The sequence below is a fragment of the Tauraco erythrolophus genome, chromosome 6 (genome assembly GCF_009769465.1).
Source record: "Tauraco erythrolophus isolate bTauEry1 chromosome 6, bTauEry1.pri, whole genome shotgun sequence".
In the NCBI taxonomy this organism is placed as follows: Eukaryota; Metazoa; Chordata; class Aves; order Musophagiformes; family Musophagidae; genus Tauraco; species Tauraco erythrolophus.
Genome location: NC_141470.1, coordinates 12,964,899 through 12,986,611, shown reverse-complemented (window position 1 = coordinate 12,986,611; position 21,713 = coordinate 12,964,899). Strand labels below are relative to the sequence as shown.

Below are 21,713 nucleotides of genomic sequence, written 5' to 3'. Positions count from 1 at the left end.
GAGGGTATACTCAGCCTAATCTTACTGAAGAATATTAGAAATATATACACACCTGCCGAGCAGATCCACTTGTTTGCTTTACTCTTTCTGCTACCATTCCAAAAAGTTGCACTAGTCTGGTCTGCTTCTCCAGCTCTTCCCTCAGCCTTTTTCCACAGATTGAAAGAAAAGCTCCAAGAATTTGCTCATATCTTACACCAAACTTTGTATCATACAGTGTATCCTTAAGAAGCCTGAAATAAAGGATATAAGTTAGTTTTTCCTACGAAAAATACTGCAAACAATGCAATATTTAGACATTAAAACATTTTAATGAATCAATACTAGGTTTATCTCAAGTTACTGATACACAGGATATAAAAAGGCAAGAAGTTTGTGCCTCGTAGAGGAACTGTCTGTGTTTTCATGAAAAAAACAGGATCCACATTTTGTTTACTCTACATTCATAACACTCATTGTTATGAACTACAATATTAAGAAATAATATTTTTTGCTGGAAATAGTAATCTCATGGGAAACATATCACATGAACAATGGAACAAAGAACATCTTACCAATACAGGTAGTGTGCTATTTGAATGCTTCCCAGCGCCCGAGCCAAAAGAAATCTGACAAGAGCACTGTCAAGGTAAGTTTCATACTTCAATGCCTACACACAAAGAAAACAAAATAAATTGGGTCTGAATTTAATTCTAGATGAAGACTGAGATTTTATGACTAATGCACAGACAGAATCACGACAAATCCATAGGATGGTCACAGAGCGATTATTTACTCAAATTGTTTTCCCTACTACGCATTAAGGTTGTTAAGTATAGAGGAACATCGTTGCACTTCTGCTACTAGCAATCAGTAATTCCTTCGGGTTTTCAAGAGCAAAAAAATTCAAACTTCAGTGTAGGGAGAAAGTCTTACCTGCACGAATTGAGGGAGGAAATCTGTTAGCTCATCATCACTTAATGTGTCTATCCAATTCACAGCTGTATTTCGTACTTCCTGATCAGCAAACCTAGAAAGTCACCACAAATCCTTGTTAAGTTTATTCTGTTCACATAGAGGTGTTATTTTTTTTTCTTTTTTGAGATCAGCTAGATACAAAATAAAAAAAAAACAGTGACTTTAACAGGTCAATAAAGGACCTACAAGTTTGAGGCCCTTCATTACCTAAGATACAAACACATGAGCATGTTTGGGACAAGCACACTGATCTCTCAAAACCTCAATCTTGATAGCTTGGCTGTACAGCTTTGCTCTCCTTTTGCAAATTAGATTTCAGAATCCTAACCACACTTGCTATTCTTTCACTACATGACTTGGTAAAGGCTATAGGAATAAAGTAAGCACATGTTCTTGAATATTTAAAGAAAATTTAGCTTTTGGTACAAGAAATTCAGCAATATTTTCCACAAGAACGCCATTCAGAATCTTCTACTGAAGAAAAGTCACTTAATGCACAATGCACAGAGAGAACTTATTTACGTTGTTTTTCTTACTTTGAATCAAGTAGTTCCAGCGCAGCTAAGGGTGATAAAGGAGGCCACTGCTGAAGTAATGAATATATTTCTGGAAGACTTGCCCAGTCCCAGTGAGGAGCACTAACCAATATTTTTGGTAGGCTACTAGTATGACTATGGCAATAATGTCTCTTGTCCCACAAAAATTCTTTATCTTCTTTTGATAGCCTACAGATAAAAGCATTTTAGTTTATAACACATATTACAGACCATCACCTGAATAACCCTAATGCTACTGGTCATTGTATATGTACAGATAATTTAACACACAAAATGGAATGAAATCAAAACACGTATTTCCTCCACAAAAGTCAAAATGAGAAGCAAAATAAAGCCTCAAACATTATGGAAACAGTTGTTCAAAGTTATATTTTGTCCTGCCCAAATTATAAGTTTTAGCATATTCTGAAATAAACCAAAATGTTAATTTTAGCTGTAGATGAGTGTGAAAGCCTGCCAGAAAAGCTTTCATGGCTTATGAACAGCCACTGGTCCCTGTAACTGAAGAGCTGCCAAGCAGGAATGGCATATATAACAGGCAGCCAAAAGGGTAGCAATCTTGTAACAGGACAATATTATGACACCAGCCACGGAAAGCACAAGTAAATTCATTAAGTCAGCATCATTATTTCACAAGTTTAATTCAATCTCTTGTTCGAGTCTCAACAGGTCTTCAAAATATACTAGAACTACATTAAAGAAATTTAAGAATAAAGTAGGCCTTCCATACCCTAGCCAGAAATTATCACATAGAAAAGAGACCATAGCTAGAAGGAGATGAACATACCCTATAGTGCTGTCCTTCAAGAGAATGGCAAGGAGGCGTTCTCTTAATGGTTTTTCTAATGTTTCTATGGAATGATGCACAGTAGTCTTTGCAGCTTGAGGAATTTTATATTCAATATCAAAAGCATGGGATGGGAAGTCAATCTGAAAAAAAAGAAAACAACAACCAAAGAGATTAAAGTTTCCCCTTCCAGCAACCTCGGAAGTTTAGGCATCTGAAGTCTTTAGTTCTACACAGGTAACAGTTTTCAGATAGTTTCCTGAATATTTTTTTCTACCTCAATTCTTCTACATAACTATGATCTTTAAACATGTCAACTGTGTTGTTGCACGATCCAGTAGTTGGGAGTACTCAGACGTGAAGTGAGAATGCTTAGAGCGGAGACTAATCATGGAATTATTAAAATCTGCACCAGTGGTTTCAACTCAAGCAACCCTGACCACGTTTTGGGACTGCTAAGCCATGCCTAACAAGGTGCCTCTTCTTCCAAGAGAAATTTGGACTCTGAATTTAGAAGGAGAAGTGCTTATGTTCTTACAAGAAACTGGAATTGCTATTTTTTTGGGTCTAGACAACTCCCATCTCTGCATACACAGACTGCTTTTTGGAAAGATGTTCTCTCCCAGTACTGATAGCATGTACTACCAAGGCATCTTCAATTTCTCTTACTTCAAGATAGTGATTCAATAACTGACTTGTATATACTTAAAGCAGCTTTCCACTCTTTGCCTTAATGTTTAGTAACTCTATTCTAGAACAGCTTTCAAATATCACTTGGTAATATTTATCCTCTTTCCAAAATATTAATTGATCTATTACCACTCATGTAAGAGTTACAAGTCACAATATTCAAACAAAACACAGTCAGATCAAGTCAGAATTATATATAACCTGCAATACTATTCTGTCCATATTTCCTTTCTTACTGGCCATCCCTGATGTATGCGGATGTGGTGAGGTCCAGAGTTGCAAGAGCTTTGTCCCACAAGTTAACAATCTGAGAAAGAAAGCATTTACAGGTATTAGTGTCACAGTCTGTTTACTTCAACAGAATATTAGCTATTAAAATACTATTTGGAGAAGATCAATGGTCACTACAAGAAAACAATCCCGAAATATTAGCATGGTATAGGAGGATAGTTCAAGACGAGTATGTGTTTCTACTGCAGAGATGAGAATTTATTTTATGACAAGTATTTCAACATCAATGTTCAGAAAAGAATACAGGAAATCAAACTGTCTCAGCCAATATAGTTTGGAGCTTAAAAAGGAAATTACAATCAAGTGTCAAATGAAACGATTTCTTTCACTGGATGTGTTCTGTACTTTAAAACACTTTATACAACTTTTAGGTGGAAGAGGCAGAGCAAAAAGTTCAGTGCTGACGCAGTTGATCCAGCTAAATTAAGTGCTCCCTTATTTCTTAAGGGAGAAAAAGAATACTTTTGCCTCTGAGAAATAAACTGAACACAGGCAACTTCTTACCCTCTCAGAAAAAAAGGCATGTGAATATTATAGACATTGCCATTTGCCTAGACTTTCCACATTACCAGATTCTGCAAGCACATACCAGATGATGTTTGTATTTGCCAGTTTATTCCCAACATTAATACCGTTTCTTACTGTAGTAAGGCACAACTGAGGATACTTCATATACCAGCTAAGCGCTGAACGTTAGGCACAGAAAACGTCTGTCTTTCAAAACACAGTCTGTAAAGACTGCTTGCAGACCAAGCCTTTAGTATATTTTGAAAGATATTTTAGGGTTTACATTTGTTTCAAAGAAAGAACAGTTCTTTATATGCAAATATTGATTAACTTGGAGTTCATGATGCCAACAGAAATTACTAAATCATGTCACTAAAGCATAACTGAACAGCTGCTTGTTCTTAATAACTCTCCAGTTCAATATACTTGCTGCAGCCTTCTGTCTCATCCACAAGCAAAGATATTTTAAGGCACTCCACACACACACTTCATCTGGAGGGATTTTAACTTCACTATGGATTCTTCCAAAGCACATATATGACCTTTTATTCTTTTTATGTTTTAGTTAGTTACAAGCTTTAGCTCCTGCCTGCTATTCATGCTATTGTCAACTGTAACTGGACTATTTGGCTAGAATATTTAATTACCTAGGTCTGGATTTAATTTATGTAGACTGCAAGTGGATTAGACCACCAGCATCTCTACAGCTGCCACATACAGGCCATTCAGTAAAGCCTGGTGTAACGCAAATTCTATTGTCGTGCTCCACATAAACACAAAATACAGTTTCCTCCCCAGACTAACCACTATGAGAACACCACGCAGCATGAAGATAAGATAAATTTGCAATTCAAGTTAAAAGAAAAGCTGTGTTTTCAATCAAATCCTGTGAAATGTGGTATTTAGATAGGAGACTGAAATGCAACACAGAAGGCTGAAGTAAGTATCATTTATGAAAAGAAATCCAAGTTTCAGTGGAGACTGAAAGCAGCTGCAGGCCATCTTTGCAATTCAGACTTTCCTGCACTCTAAAGCATCCCCAAGCTGTTGGAATCATCACCATACATCCCCCAAAAAGTGAAGTGGAACAAGCAGAGCCATATCTAGAACCAGAGGACAGAAATCACATGCAATAGACATAAGCAATATGTAGAAGTAACTGTCCAGGAAAGACTTGGCTGTCTTTCTGCAGCCTTGGTTGTCTTCAATAATTTAAGCTTCCAGAAAGACCTAGAAGTCAGAAGCACACGTAAATAGGAAATCTTAAGCATAAATCCTGAAGCTACTTCGCAATGGTGTGATCACTTCTGCAACATCATGCCTAATTCTGGTATCTGTGGTTCAAGTCTACTGGTTAATGTTTCATTGAAACATATCACCAAAGTGATAAGCATTTTGGAATACACTTCATAATGAAGGTTTCCAGGACAAGGCAACTTGAAGTCCAGTAATGCTTAACTGAGGAAAGTTATAGTAGGCTTTTCATTCTTAGTGAGAAAGGTGTAACAGGATCCAGCCGCCATACTTGAGGGAAGGCTGGTTCAAACTAGAAATATGTCATCAGTTTAACACAGTAGTTAATTATCCCATTGATTTAGTTTTAATTTAAGTAAATCCAGTTCTGAATCGAAAGGAATAATTTCAGAATATCCTGGGATCTCTATTACTCAGAAACATGTTGATGGAAGAAATGGCTTATTTTTCCTATCTATGAAAATACATCTGTATTTTAAATTATTTCTAAATTTTAAAACAGTATGTTGATTCTCTTGCTTGCTTATATATTACTACTCCATTATCAGATTTAGGATTCTTTAAAAGAATTTAAAAGAATTAAAGAAAAAAAAAGCACAATATATCAAAATTCTGCAGTCTGGCTCTTGCATATGTAAACTTACGACAGCGTTGAATATTTTGCAGCCAAGACAAAGATGCCTCTAAAGAAATACGTAGAAGTACTGTAGAACTTAAATTAAAGGTCATATTTCTAAAAGTTTAATCCATCACCATATTTTGCTATACAAACAGGAATGGGTGAAGATAAGAGCTACTGCTTTCCTATCTTAAGACAGTTTTAAGGCAAAAGCGCTTCTTTCCCAGTGACAGGATGGAAGCATAGCACATTGTTCACCTGCTGTCAGGATTCTGTTCCTATTTGTATTGCACTAGACACTATTCCTGCTGAAACCAAGGCTTGCTGCAAACTTTTTGCAAGTTGCATTCTTTCCCACCATGGCTCAAGAATTAGCTTAGAACCAGCTGTTTACACTTCATCTGCTAAAATATGTGACTACTGACTGAACTGCCTCTACACAATATAAGGTACATTTAGATCTTCTAATGAGATACTAGAACTCATGCAATGTCACCTACCAAGACCATACTCCTTCAGTAGAAGGGAGGGCATCAATTCAGTAGACAGCGACTCCCGCAGATACTTTACACATGACTTACAGGGCAACATCTGAATGTCAGTGGATTCCTCAAAGGACAACCTGAGTTACCCTTACATACTCTGCTGCATACTTAAAACCAGATGGTACTAACATGGCCTCTTTTGGCCCACATTACTATGAAGAACTCCTACAAATAAAACCACCTTCATCCAAACAATCCTCAACTTCCTCCAGCAGGTTTTTTCAGCCAGTTAGATGGAAATTCTGTAACACAGGACTGTGTCTTGTACCCTGTTTAATTGAAGGTATTATTTCTGTAACAATATAGTTTATGATTCTTACCTTTATCACAGCCTACTACATTCAGGGGCAGAGAAACAGTTTCTATAGTTAGGGGAGTGAAGTAAACTTTATATGGAGTAAATCATAATAATCTTACCCATATTTTGGATGCTTACCGCCTAAAATCAAAAAGAGGTAGAGAAACCTGACCCAAAATTTCTGGGCCCTTTCTCTGTTTATTTGAGTCAGGAGAACTCCCACTACTTTGATTTACGATTCCAAACAAAGTCAGACATAAGACTGATTCCAAAGGCAGCTGTGAAATCTGGATGGGGAAAATTATTCTGTAAAATAAAAGTATTAAAAGTAAGTCAGAGGAAAGACATTTGTTAGCAAGTTACAGGCTTATCCACATAATCCATTGATGCCTCTTGCTTTCAAAAAGTTAATTAACATTGAAGAGAAAAAGTGTTAAATTTCTATGCAATTATATTTCACTCCACTATCTCCTGTATGAGTACTTTGCAAAACCTGCTCAAGTACACTTCTGCATTGTAGCCAGATTTGTAACAGCCCTTTTTAATCTTTGTCTATTAAATCACATTCCTTACACAGAACCACACTGTCCAGCATAACCAGTCTTCCCACTCTACTCACTAGGAGGACACACACAACTCCATGTCAGCCACCTCCCAATCTCTCAGATTTAAAGAGTGAGCTGACAGTAGTTTCCTATCCAAATGAAGGAATCTATTAAAAGCTACTGAAAGCTAAATTCACATGGTACAAAAACAGCACTCCTAAAAGAAAGCAGTTGAGGGGTGTACACCTCACGGAGCAACTCAAACTCATTTTTTTTTTAAGCCTGTTTTTATTGCTTAAAACATTGTTTGATTTTTCCATAACATCAAAATATCACTCTAAAAGATATCATGGAGTATTACTAAGCCAGTTACACTATAAAACACTACAACTATATTAAGCAGCTTATAAGCAATCTAACATATCTTTCACTGTAATACACTAGTACTTGCCAGGAAAGATCTAACAATTAATCTCTTGCATCATTGGGGTAAAAAAAGGCAGCTGGAGTACTCTCTGAAGGCAGCAGCTATTCTAGAACCTGGAACTCTCATTCCTTGCCTGAAATAATTTGTCACTGTAGGCTTTCGGGGCATTCCTCAGGGTCTATCTCCAACCTTTAAAAACAGTCAGGAAAATTTATATAGGGCAACATGGAACTCACGTGATGCTCTAGTTATGACAAGCTGCCTGATAACTATTAAGCGAAAAAGAGAAGGTGTGCATAGATAATAAAATATTTTCCCCTCTAAGTTGTCAGATATTACCAGCCAACCTTCCCCTATTTCTTCTCTGCAGGCCCTTCCTTCTTCCTTTCTACCCTCTTCTCCTGCTCCATAAAAAGAAACTGAAGTCTAGTAGCTCAAACCAGAAGACATTCTCATATGCTATAGACAGATACTCTTAAGCACTTACACATCTGCTCTTTTATAGAAATAATCCTAAATTTGATTTTTAAATTCAGATACAAAGTTGTTACAGTGTATTTGGAACAAAAAATGATTCAGCATTAACGTTAACAGAAGCGAGTTGCTTTTTCCTCCCCATTTACATAATTCCAGCACTTCTTCTAAGCAAGCTTTATTCATCCTTCTTTAAGCAGCACAAGCTGTTCCCATTATGAGGAATGCTATGACCTTCCTAACTCCTTATAACTGTGTACTACAAACACATTAGTTAGTACAGGGCACTTGTCCAGCATTTCCATTCCCACTTTTAAAATGAGTAGTGAAATAATGTTTGGAAAAATATTTATGACTGTGGTCAATATGTCTCACATTGTTCTTTCAACACTTCAAATGGAGTCAGAAGCAAGAGTTGCTTGAATAACTGTATTCAGCAGCTAGCTAGGTAGGTACTAGATAAAACAAGTATTTTAGTGAGTTTTACCATGCTGAAGTCACTTACAATTCATCCCATTTAATCAAGTAGAAGAAGTTCTTGTATGTGCCAACCTTCTTGGACTGAACAGGTTTAAACAGATCTTTTCCATTATGGGTCAGAGAACAAATCAAGTAGTATTTTTCATAACTGGACAAGGAAAAGAAAGTAAATTAAACAAACAAAAAAAACACCACTATAAAAAAGATGAATTTTACAATTATTAAATTACTCACTTTGATACCCAAACAGGGGAAATTCCATGAGCAGCAAATATTGTGAACTGGAGATGTTCTGTGGCAGTCCATGCTTCCTTGGTATTCTTACTGTCTTTTGGAGAAATTGCTGCAGAACTGCTACACGAATTCATGTGGAGTCGCAGGAGGGCCTCAACTGCTCTTGTCAACTGGTCCAAGCTCGCTTTCAGAGTGTTTTCAGGCTGTAGTGAACCTAAATTTTAATTTATCTTTAATTTGTATCTTCCTAAAATAGCCACCTGAAAGCAGTTTTTAAACAAAATTGAAGAACTTTACTCACCAGATGAGCTCTTGCTAGAGTCATTGCCACTTTTTAAGGATACCTACACAGTAAAGATAAGAACAAATTTCAATACCAAGGATCCACATCTGAATTAGGCTCATCTTTGGGGTTATCTAATGTTTTTTACTGAAAGCTCCTTAAGAGTTAACTGACAGCATTAGAATTCCCCTATCATCCAGCAACTATTCACCAAGTTCAAAAGCTCATGTTTTCTCAAGTCACAACTATTTTGATACTCTTTGTGAACTCTCAAAAGACACAATACATAGAGAAACCTGAGAAATATTCCAAACTTTTGAGTAGAGATAAAACTCAGGCAGAACTATTACAGTTGAAAGCAGAAACTGTCAGCTCTATTACCCAGTAATTTAAGCCTGAATAGCTGTTTTATGGCATTTGTTGAGGTATCTTTTGTATGCAGAGTTACTGTAAATTTACTGAATAAAAAAAAAGGTTAAACAACTGAGAAAACTGAACAGTAAGTACTGTCACTTTGTACTATCTGCTGTGTTTGCTCCTCGGTCTGTTGAAGTGGAAGTCTAAACATGATACAGGACTACAGCAATGTCTAGTCTCAACAAGGGCACCGTTGAAACCAACAGGTAACAAACAAATTTACTCCCTTCTAATAAGAAGGGTTTCATGCCAAATTCAACTTCTGATGAAACTAAAACTGTTAATGAAAACTAAGTTTCTAATTTAAAACCAAAACCCAGTGAATTCCTAATACTTCAGAGAAAGCCTAAGAAGTTTGCCACAACTGCTGCAGAAGAATGAAAGTTCTCCTTACGCTTTTAGTGTATTAATTGAGCATCTTGTCAACATTCAAGTTTTACCTACCAAAAAACTTCACATTCTTATAAAAACACGCAGAAACTTACGGGGGGGAAAAAAAAAATCACACATTTTTCCCCTTTTGGAAAAACTGCCATATGTTTCCACCATACTTATCAGGTAGTTCAAGTACTTTGGATGACAGGATGCAAACTGTTGAAACAGCACTACGCATGTAATTTTCTACTTGACAATTTACTGTACTCTTTTACTTTTTGGCCACTTCTTCCAACGACAAAACAGTTACTTAAAAATGTTTAAAAAAGTAAAAAAACCCAAATGATATCTTACATAAGGTTTAGATGCAACTAGCTCCAATCTTTACAGCAATTTCATTTCTGAAAGCAATTCTATATGCCTTCATACACATTACTGTTTAAGCCAGTGTTAATCACCAGAGATCTAGGCTTTTACTGAAAAAGTAGTACCTTTTTCAAATTCTACTGGGATAACGTTATTTTTAGAAGATATTTTTACACTGTAATCTGATTATTTCTACAGCTTTCTCCTATCAAAAAGCAAACATTGAAGAAATATTTGATATGCTGAATTTCACTAAGTTATCACCACTCAAACCATACCACCCAAATCACAGAGGATGTTGGTTGGGTCTGGGAGAGTGAAGAACCACCCAGGGTAGGAGTAGATCAGGTCCAGGAACACCTAGAGAACCTGAAGGTGCACAAGTCCATGGGACCTGATGAGACACATCCATGGGTCCTGAAGGAACTAGCGGCTCAAGTTGCTAGGCCACTAGCCATCACATTTGAGAGGTCCTGGCAGTCTGGTGAGGTTCCTACAGATTGGAAAAGGGCGAACATAACCCCCATCTTTAAAAAGGGACCAAGGACAACCCAGGAAACTACAGACCAGTCAGCCTTATCTCTGTGCCTGGTAAAATCATGGAACAGATTCTCCTGGTAGCTGTACTAAGGCACATAAAAAATAACCAAGTGGTTGGTGACAGCCAACATGGCTTCACTAGGGGCAAGTCGTGCCTGACTAATTTAGTGGCCTTCTACGACAAAGCTACAGCGCTGGCTGACGTGGGTAAAGCAACAGATGTTGTTTTCCTGGACTTGTGCAAGGCGTTTGACACTGTCCCACATGACATCCTTGTCTCTAAAACAGAGACACGGATTTGACAGATGGACCACTTGGTGGATAAAAAACTGGCTGGATGGTCGCACTCAAAGAGTTGTGGTCAATGGTTCAATGTCTACATGGAGACCCGTGTCAAGCGCTGTTCCTCAGGGGTCTGTTCTGGATTCAATGCTGTTCAACATCTTTATCAGCGACATGGATGATGGCATTGAGTGCACACTAAGTATGCCGATGACATCAAGTTGTGTGGTGCCATGGACTCACATGAGGGAAGAGATTCCATCCAGAGTGACCTTGATAGCCTTGAGAAATGGGCCAGTGCTAACTGCATGAGCTTCAACAAGTCAAAATGCAAGGTCCTTCACTTGGGTCGGGCCAATCCTAGGCACAAATACAAACTAGGCACAGAGTGGGTTGAGAGTAGCCCTGAAGAGAAGGATTTGGGGGTGTTTATAGATGAGAAGCTCAACATGAGCTGGCAGTGCGCTCATGCAGCTCAGAAGGCCAACCGCATCCTGGGATGTATCAAGAGAAGTGTGGTCAGTAGGTCAAAAGAGGTGATTCTCCTCCTTTACTCTGCTCTTGTGAGACCCCACCTCAAATACTGCGTCCAGTTCTGGTGTCCCCACCATAAGAGAGACATAGATCTGTTGGAGCGTGTTCAGAGGAGGGCCACAAAGATGATCCAGGGGCTGGAGCACCTCTGCTACGAGGACAGGTTGCGGGAGCTGGGATTGTTCAGCCTTGAAAAGAGAAGACTTCGGGGGGACCTAATAGCTGTCTTCCAATACCTGAAGGGAACCTACAGGAAGGCTGGGGAGGGACTTTTCTAACAAGAGTGTCCACTGATAGGATGTGGAGAAACCTTTTGGCTGCTGCAGCATCCTGTGAAAGTTCTTTCCCTATGCAGGCTAAGAAACACCTGTAGCTCGTTACACTGGGAAAGTTACCTTGAAACAGGTGCTGTAGCATTCAGCCAATCACTCTGGGAGATGGATGGTCAAGTGACCAATAGCCTTGACCCATCTAGCAAACCATGTGACTCCTGACTATTTAAGGCAGGGCGTTTACTCCTAAGGGCAAGGCATTTCCTCCTGAGCCTTGGAGGAGTGTGGGCCTTCCTTAGAGTAGAGCCTAAAGCCTTTGCATTAGAACATTGGTCTGCTTGGAGCCACCTGAAGCCTTCCAGCTGTGACAATAGGACAAGGGGAAATGGGTTTAAGTTGAAGGAGAACAGATTTAGATTAGATTTTAGGAAGAAATTCTTCAGTATGAGGGTGGTGAGACTTTGGAGTAAATTGCCCAGAGAAGTTGTGGATGTCCCCTCCCTGGAGGTGTTCAAGGCCAGGTTGGACGGAGCCTTGAGTAGCCTGATCTAGTTGAGAGGCATCCCTGCCCATGACAGGGAGGTTGGATTAGATGATCTCTAAGGTCCCTTCCAACCTATGCCATTCTATGATTCTATGAATTCTCCACAAGAATTTTAGTTCTTGTAACAACTATATTTATTTGGTCTGTGCATTTTGCAAGACTTCTGCTCAGCATTACAAATATATCACTGAACTGATAAAGCTGAAAGTGAACAGAGCAGCACATGAATTGCTGCTCTAATAAGGCAGCAAGACAACAGAAATAACATCACAAGACTTTAGCTTTTTTTATCTGCACACTTCTCCATTTAATGACTGTTTTTGACAACGTGACTGGACACCAGTTCTGCTCAAGTGAATTGCTAATTGTAAGGCAGTTTTATCATCAAAATCTGTGCTATTTGAGAGAGATTTTATTTTTGTTCACATGGTCAGAAATGCAGGAGCATGAACTGTTAAGATTTTTAAGATGCTACTGCTATTCACAATAAATACTGCACAGAAAATACAAGATGCGAATTCCTCCTTTAAGTATAACTGCACTGATTTTAAAGAGCATGAGCTAGCTGTCATTTTCCTTTGGACAGATTTAGTAGCAACCACTGTGACACAAGTCTGTAGTTATAGTGCCAGAAAATGGTATTTTAAACCCAGTTTTTAAAAAGTCACTATTTAAAACCAGGAAAGGATTTCAAGAGCAAACGATTAATGTATTCACAGCAAAGAGATGTTAAAATAAATGAAAGATATCAGGTAAAAAAACCCACACAAACAACATAACCCTGACTGAACTGCTACTGGTACTTGCAACTACCAAAGATTATGAAATAGTTTTTATCTATGTTAAAAGCATACCTTAGAATGCAATTTATGTTGTGAAAGTTTACCTCAGCATTTTTAGTCCTTGGAAGATTAACAGCCCTCCGTAGCTTCTTTACCGATTCCGTTATTGCAGAAGTCTCTACGCAATCCAGTGTAGAACAGATTTTTCTGACAGTCTTAATTACGTGATCTACTGCTTTATGCTGGTTCTAATAAGGAACGTATGAGAGAACAGATTGATCTGATTACAAATGTGAAACCCAGTACTGTTTTTTTAAAAAACTTTTTCGGAATTAATTGCCAAGAAAATTTCATTATGAGATGAATATCTCAATTATATTAAATTGTGGTGTGATTTGAATAAGCAAAAACCTCAGTATTGAGAACTTCCTTATAGCTCAGTTATCAACGCCAAAAACATAGGAGTAGTATGGATTCTAGAACGGTGTCTCAGGAAACGTTAGGTGGTTTCCAACCATAGGTTTTCTACCTAAGCTGTAGGCAGACAAGTATTTTCTAGTAAGATATTAAGCTCAAATTCCCTCATGGCATAAAACGAAAGTGTAGTTTTAAAAATTATATTCAATTAGTGTGAGGAAGGAAGGAATGCTAAAGAAGCAGCGTTTCAATTTCAGCCCTCTTAAAACAGAGGTTCAAATTACACTTACACTACAGCATAGCTTCCATAATGGAACATTATCTTTTTTACTTCACTTTAATATACTTCTGAAAAAAGTTTGTTGCAACTTTTGCCTTGCATGTTATTTAATTTAAATGGTTCTTCCAGATGAAGCGATTGCAAACTGTCATCTTGGAGAAGGAAAGGAAGGGAGACGGCACACTCAACAGGAATCTTTCTTGAAAGGAATAGATCAGCTTCTTATCAGAGACTGAAAATGCTAGTAGGCTGCTTAAGACAAAGTCAAAATGCTCCTAGTATTCCCATCCTTCTTCCCTTCAAATAGAAGAAAAGCCACTTAATTTAAATCTAAATTAATTTAAATCTAAATTATCCCAGGTTTCTTGGTTTTTATTTTTTAATATAAGCAAAGTCTTAACCCAATTTTAAAGAACACATGCAGAAAAAGAAAATATTTGCTTCAAAATAACTGTTTGCTGTTTAAGGGCTTAATGTACAGGTTTCTTTCACGATCACTTACAACTAAATAAGAGAGATTAGTGCAATATCCTCCTGGTAAGACAAACTGATTTCCCATCCCCACTCCTCCCCCAGACATACTCTCGTGACCGTCCTACAAATGCATAGCAAAGAACCATTTGCATAGAAAAGGTTTTGGATTGGGAGTTACCTGGCAACAATTAACTTTGTTCTGGTAATAAAGTAACCATGAAGTCGGAAGAGACTGTAAATATTTAAGCCATGTCTTCCAAGTGTTAGCTTTGAAAGTAACAGCTGTTTTGACCCACGAAAAGCAAAGTTCCCACTGCCGTTTTCCTCACAGACTCTCAAACTAATCTCAGTAAAAAGACAATAGATAACTTTTAAAGTGTCCAACGATGTGATATCAAAAGCTATGTACAAGTTATTTACGGATTACTTTACCTTGTTTCACTTTGATTAGCAAGCTTCAGCTACTGAGTATGTACAGGAATTCATTTCAGGAAGTAAAACATTTCAAATGCAACTACTGCAGATATTTGGACCTAATCATCATCACCTACAAGCTATATCTCCCATCCTCAAAAAGACTGTAGAAAGAGTAGAACGCAAGTCTGAATTGAGATGTTTTGCATTCTTCACCTCAGCCTGTGAAATCGCAGTTAAACAAGCAAGCTGAAGCAGCTGCAGAAGCAAAGCAACACAAACAGCACCATATCAAGGAGCAGCAACATCTCACTCTCCTCCAAAGAGACTGTGTGCAAAACTACCCTTGAGAACATGGTGAATAACCATCAAGTGAATTAAACAACATTAAGGGAACATGCAAATAGTGGACATCAGCTTGTTCAGACCTGCATTCCTGGAGAGGCAAACAAACAGCAGAAATGAAAAGTGGTGTAATTAAGTCATTTAAAGACTGTTCTTACAGAAACTGTTTAGGAAACATAGTTATCTAGTGTTTAAGAATTTAAGTCTCCAACTTATGCTACTATCAGGAGTTAAAATAAACTACTCCTTTTAGAAATAAGTAAAGCAAAGTAATCTTCAGCTAGCTCTTGCATCTGGGAAATCACTCCAAACAACGTCACATGCAAGCTGTTTTAAGCTACCTATCACACACTGAAATATAACATGTTTTTGACAGTGTATTTTAAATTAAACCAGTAGTGCAGAATAAGACGTTATTACACTTTTTGTAAAACTTACTTCTGTGTTCCAAACATGCTTCAGTTACAGCTCCCATTGCATGCAACTATTACTGCTCACTTTTGTGTGGATTTTTTTTGTCTGGATTTTTTCATGTTACCAGTATATTATTCATGGCTGACAACAACTGACATAGCTTGGATTCAGATCTTTTCCTTATTTCTCTAAATTAATCTCTTCCAGCATTTTTGAGGAAAAGGTTATTTTGCACCCCAGGTCTTGGAAGATACATTTCTAGTTGTGATGATTAGGTAATAACAAGTTTGCGAGAAAGGCTAGGAAGAAAAGAGGAAAAGCAACCTAAAAATCCACGATGCCAATGCCAAGTTTACATTTGACAGCTTCTTCAGATTCAGTTTCCCAAAGAACATCTGCAAGTCTTTTTTCCAACTGTCCAATATTATCAAGCTCTCTCATGCTACTTTTGGTTCAGCAATAACGTATGATGACCTTACCTCATTTTTAAGAGCTATGTTAACTTGCTTGTGATACGTATCGAGAAGCTCTTCAATGGAAGACCTGCAAGAAATAATAGTTATTGAGCACAAGTGCAAGAGCATAACATAACCTTGGCCAGAAATTCAGCAATGGGCTTGATTACTAAAATAATCACATAACATTACCTTATAATAGGTTCTCTGAAAGGCTTTTCTACTTTGTAGAGGTGTTTGGTTAGATGTATGGGTGTTCTGTCATCATCTTCCTGCAATGAAATATTAGATACCAAGTCCAGTTCTCGTCTTTATATAATTTGTAATACTGTTTCAGAAGTTTCATTACTAATACTTGTGGAGTAGAAGGGGGAGATACAAGGTGACCTCTTCAAAGGGGCAAAGAAATAACTAATTAATGAAGTGTGTACACATTGGACAGGGGGAAGAAACCGCAATCAAGTGCCTAGCTATGCAGATATCAAATATTCCTTCCTTCCTCTTTGATGGTCTGATGCATATCTAATTAAACTCAAAAACACTTCTTAACTTTTATTTAACTCTGAAATTTGCTGCTTCTCTTTCAGGCCTCAAGTTTAATCCAAATGCTCGCATGCTTTTTCCTGCTATAGTACTTGGTCTAATAAGAGAGATCATCCATATTTATATTATTTACCTTGTGAAAATTCAGTATGTATTTCACTTCCTCTTAGTATAAGAGAACATAACTCCCACCACCAAGCAAACATACTAATTTGTTAAACATACAAAATGGTTACACCTCAGATCTGTCTACTTTGATGCAAACTCCAAATCTTTTGAAGATTTATATTGCTACTGCGCTTTAGGAGGTACTTACTGTTCGTGCCAGATCTCTGCATATTCCACTATGGGTCAAGAGCTGCAGTTTGATTTCTGTGTCCCACTTCCGACAATTCTGAATGTATTCATGACTTCCTACGCAGTGCTTACTGTTAAACAAAAGAAAGCTATAGTTACACTAAAAACATGCGGTATTTTTCAAAAAATTCACATGGAATATTTAAGGCAACCTGTTGGCTCAAAATAAGGAAACGGTGAATCGACCCCACATCATACTTCTTGATCTGCCTTTTACTTCTGTGGAAGTTTTAGTATCCTATTACATACACCTATGCTTTTGCTTAAGCTCTTCACTGCTGTGGCTAACACTGAAACCAAATATTCTAACCCAGTAAACTAATGGCTATTTGTAAACCACTAGTTTTTGAAAGAAAAAACAGATTATTTCAGATTACTAGAAATCATAAAAGTACATTTTTTTCCCTTGTTGCTGGGATTTGAAAAGCAGCTGAAAACTACAACATCCATCTACAGAAATGCTCTAAAAATCTGCATCTGAAAATAACCTGTTTGTTTTCAACACAACAGAAAACAGATTTCTAGGAAGCTGTTGAGAACCTACTTTGCTGTATCCCAGAGCAACTCCAAAGACTTTTGATCTTTGTGCAAAGTGTGACTCTTCTACATTTAAGATTTCTGCTTTCACATATTTAATCATTACAGATATACTTTCCAGTAACTGTGTCATGAAAAAGCATGATGTTAATATTAACGAAAGAGTTTGCTTACTTCTGTAAAACTTCTTCTTGGCCACAGACTTTCAGGATATAGCTGTCAATGTCCACTTCGTTCAAGTCATCATGCACCCAGCAAAGCGCCTGCATTATTATAAGCTCAACAGGGGAACTCACTGTTTAAAGAGATTACATCTAAAAGTTAAATATACATCCACAGCAAGTGATATTAACCATTGTGCACTCACAAGTTGTATTTATTTAATGAAATTTATTTTTGTACTTGTAGGGAAGACTCTTACACTTCTACAATCTCCTAAATTTCATAGTTTGAGATCTTCGCTTTTTTCCACAAAGAAAGGTATCTTATAATACCTGTATGTAGTTTAAGAAATCAATAAATCCTCTTTAAATTAGGATACACTGTAGTCACTTGACTAAAAGTACAAAAACAGTCTGCAATCTGTTTTCCAGGATTTTTTTTTAAAATGAAATAGCTTTTTTGTTAGTTGTAAAATGGCCTTATTTAGCAAGGACTTCAATTAGCTAAGTGATCCCTGAGCTGCTTAAAGTTTAAAAATCATTCGTTATCTGAAGAGTTGGAGATGGGACTTCTCTATTTGTTCTGGTTTTGGGGAAGCAAGTATCAGCTGCAGCAGAGACAAATCCTTTTCCACAGTGTACAGATCAGATCTCAAGTAAGCCTTTGCAAAAAGCAACTCTTAACTACCAGTACTTTCACATCAGGCTCCAAGCGCTTTTTTGAAAAAAAGGTCTCTCTTCCATCCAGCAACTAGAGAGCAAAAGAAATAATTCCAGCAAAACCTAAAATCCATTCTCCCACAGTCAGCAGCTGTCACCGAGGAAAAATACATAGGCATGTTTTACCACAAATGTTTCAACTACAAAATGCTCTCTACACCTCCCTATTTTCTGATCTTCTCCTTTAGAACATTTGCATACAGTGTCACTAAGTGCCTCAAAATTCTGTAAAAAACACTATATAAAAACATTTTATTTTTTCATCAAGTGGGGTTTTTTTTGCCCTCCAGGGACTTTCCTAAATTTTCCTGAATCTTCTTTTTCTTAAGAAACATTGCTACTACAGTGGATACAGAGAGGTAATGCCACAACAATATTTTCCACAAGATAAATGCAAGTGCTTCATCTCATTAACAGACAAGTAATTATTAGAAGCACGGAGGTATTTGATAGCATATGAAGAATGAGCATATTGAATTCAAGAACAAGGAACAATAAATATGAATTCAGAAACACTATTTAACTCATTGTTAAGGTAATTGAACTTATTAATCTAGAGCAAAACTGCTGTACTATCATCAGCAGAGAATACGGTGTTTGATAGAGGCAAAAAAAACCCCCACACAGTAACAGTTAATGGGCTATGGTCCCAGGCTGCATTGGCAAAGGTCTGTGAGCCCTGCAAAGTCTAGTGGAGCAACACAAAGATAATGTTACCACCTTTTCCCCACCCTCTGTCTTAGTGAAAGACATTCATTTCTTCCTGGCACGCAATGACTGCTCAAGTACTTCCACTTAAAGTCTAATAAACCAATTCAAAACAAATAGGTATACCCAAGTAAGCTCTAAAGTTCATGTTTCCCTCCTGGGTCCTTTCTACACATTGAGTCATCACAACACTGAAAGGCTGAAGTTCCTTCTGAGCAGGACTGAAAGCTATACTGAAGTAGTTCCAGCATTAGGATGCTAAGGTATTAAACAATTTCACCAAGAACAGACGGAATTAAAAGGAAGAGAAGAACTATAAATACACCTACCACTAGTCACAGTATGAGCTACAGATACCTATCTTTCACTAGCTACAGAAGACAAGTAGTTTAACTGTGATTAGCTTCAGTATCAGGAATGAGGAAGCGAGCAGAAAGTGTGAAGAATAAGACATGTGGGGCTAGAATGCAAAACAAATTCCAAGGTATTCACAAAGCTTCTAGAAATAAAGGACTGAAGCCATAAGATTTTAGTTACGCTACTAAAGCCTTTTGTGGCATAACGTTTTAATTACACTACTAAAGCGTTTTGTAGGCAAGGATTAAGCCTGTAGTATTAGGAAAGTTTAATCTTAAGGATGAAGAGCAGAAACCCTTCCTAGGCTATACTTGCAGTCCACCTCATTTCTTAACAAGAGAGTATTAAATCACAGCAAAATAACAAGACCCAGCAAATTACTACTGAATGAAAACACGCATTGAGAGCTTGTTTTCCAAGCAACTTCATATCTTTTGAGAAAACACACCTCTAACATCTATACTGTTACAAATAGAGAACCAAATAAAAAAAACAACATACCACAGATTCACTACCAGGTGCTGGGAATGGGAACTCTCACAAGGGCTGAGACTACAGCAGCATAGAGGCTAAAAACTAAGTTGCTCAGTTATATTATCACCAAGAACTGCCAGAAGTTGACAGAATCCAGAATTGCAGCCTTTAGTCCAAACACGCTGTGTAGTCTTGACTGCACAGACAATATGAATTTATGTACAAGAACAAGTTAAACCTAAAGTTACACCCCAAATTAATACTCCTGGTTACCCATAAAAACAGGCCAGCTAGTTGTAGCACACTGTGACAGTATTATTTTAGTGTGTGTTCATAAGCATATATTGAAGTCAAGTGATAGATAATTTCAGTAGTTACTCTTATTTCCCAACAGCAATTTGTCTAAATATTTAGATAGCCTGCAAGAATTTATTTAAACATCTGTTAGAGTGCTGAAATAAAAAGTTTAAATTAAAGTTAAGAATTTCAGTCTTGGTGTCATCGTCCCCTCAATCACCATAAAGGAGGTCAAACCCTTGAAAAACTCTTTTAACATTCCCTCTATGGATAGAACAGCACTTCCGGTTCACTCGGTTTTCCCTTTTAAAAGCACGGTTAATTTTGTCAGCTTCTAAATATTTTATGATGGAGGCACTGACCCAGGCTTAGGTTCTTTCTTCAGTTACCTTTTCCAAGTTCCCACAAGCGATCCATGCATCTGAGACCCAGGGATTACAAAAACTGAAAGCCATTGGCCCAGACTGAGCACACAGTCTTAACCTCCCATTCGAGTCTTACAAGCAAACTCCAATTTAAAAAGCAGAAACATACCATCACACGTAAAAGTTACTGGTTGCTGGAATTCTTCGATTTCTATAGAAACCTTGATACTGGCAGTCTCCCCACTTATATTTCTTTGCAGCATGACTGGACTCAGCACAAAGCCTGGGTTTGTTTGCTGATTAGCATAAGGAAACTTGGTCCTCAATCTGAAAGTAGAGAAGGTTTATGAAACATTGCAATGAATAAGTCTAAGACTAAAGTAAAATAACACGGTAATAGCCACAAGCCAGAACAGTAAAGACTACCTTTTGCTCTTTATGTAAATTCTACGTACAAAACACCATTTAATTTTTCTACTTTCAACAGAACACTGCCCACAATAATTATACAAGTAGTACTTGGGGCGGGGGGGTGGGGGTGTGAATCTAGCTTATAATAAGACAGTTTTTCCACACAGCTTAAAAATTTTAATAGGTGAATGCTTACATGACATATCCAGCTTCTGTAGAAACTAAGCTCTAAAACAGTTTTAAAAAAGCTAATCCATGGCATTTGCTAAAAGTAAGTTTAAAAGGTGTAATTTCTTTTACGTACAAAACACCGCAAAATTCTTTACATGTTTTAATTTTTGGAAGTCTAATCTGAACTTAAGATATTATGTAGAAAGTAGTTACTTCAACTCATGAAAGTTGAGAAACAGGCCTAAATTAAAGGAAAAAGGTTTTTTTTAGGACACGAACAATATAAAATATTCACCTAGCAATAAACAGACAGTACTGTGATAGCTACTTTTTATTTTCTGCTATTTAACATAGACAAAATAATTTAACCTTAACCTTCTGCCAATATTAATGTAGTATTATAAGAGATTAAGAACAGAACTCATCTATAATGGTCATTTATTTCATCATTTTGATTCCTGACAATAGCATGAATGGGGAAGGAAAAAAAAAAAAAAGGAATCCCTCTAGCAAGAGTTGTCCAGTCAAAAGTCCATCAGTATTTTAAGCACTGGGTCTTGAAAGAAAGGGCAAAATTAGATTTAACCAGAAACTTTTGCAACAAGCCTGTTTTATGTGAGCTTTGTCTTAATGTTGTTCATCAGGAAGTTTCACAGGTACATGACTTCTCACTGGTTTTACGGAGTTTGCTTTTCATTTCATAAACATTCCTGTTTTTAAAAAGGATCTGTTATCCTTCAGATTCAAAGACCT

General features: G+C 37.2%; 1 protein-coding gene across 4 annotated transcripts in view; it reads right to left on the bottom strand.

The window, feature by feature from the left end:
* The window catches only part of PIK3C2A (phosphatidylinositol-4-phosphate 3-kinase catalytic subunit type 2 alpha), a 42,378-nt gene that overhangs the window by 13,015 nt on the left and 7,650 nt on the right, over nt 1-21,713 (bottom strand). For 3 of the 4 annotated variants that reach the window (XM_086612904.1, XM_086612903.1, XM_086612905.1), the window contains 16 exons: nt 20,548-20,705; nt 17,471-17,591; nt 16,719-16,830; nt 16,052-16,131; nt 15,884-15,947; nt 13,165-13,308; nt 8,967-9,009; nt 8,666-8,879; nt 8,457-8,579; nt 6,644-6,811; nt 3,193-3,298; nt 2,302-2,444; nt 1,494-1,682; nt 916-1,009; nt 555-649; nt 53-233 (listed from right to left, as the gene is read on the bottom strand). In XM_086612904.1, coding sequence (XP_086469030.1) covers nt 53-233; nt 555-649; nt 916-1,009; nt 1,494-1,682; nt 2,302-2,444; nt 3,193-3,298; nt 6,644-6,811; nt 8,457-8,579; nt 8,666-8,879; nt 8,967-9,009; nt 13,165-13,308; nt 15,884-15,947; nt 16,052-16,131; nt 16,719-16,830; nt 17,471-17,591; nt 20,548-20,705 — 2,035 coding nt within the window. The remainder of the gene's footprint in view (nt 1-52; nt 234-554; nt 650-915; nt 1,010-1,493; nt 1,683-2,301; nt 2,445-3,192; nt 3,299-6,643; nt 6,812-8,456; nt 8,580-8,665; nt 8,880-8,966; nt 9,010-13,164; nt 13,309-15,883; nt 15,948-16,051; nt 16,132-16,718; nt 16,831-17,470; nt 17,592-20,547; nt 20,706-21,713) is intronic. The other variant, XM_086612906.1, reaches the window with a different exon arrangement.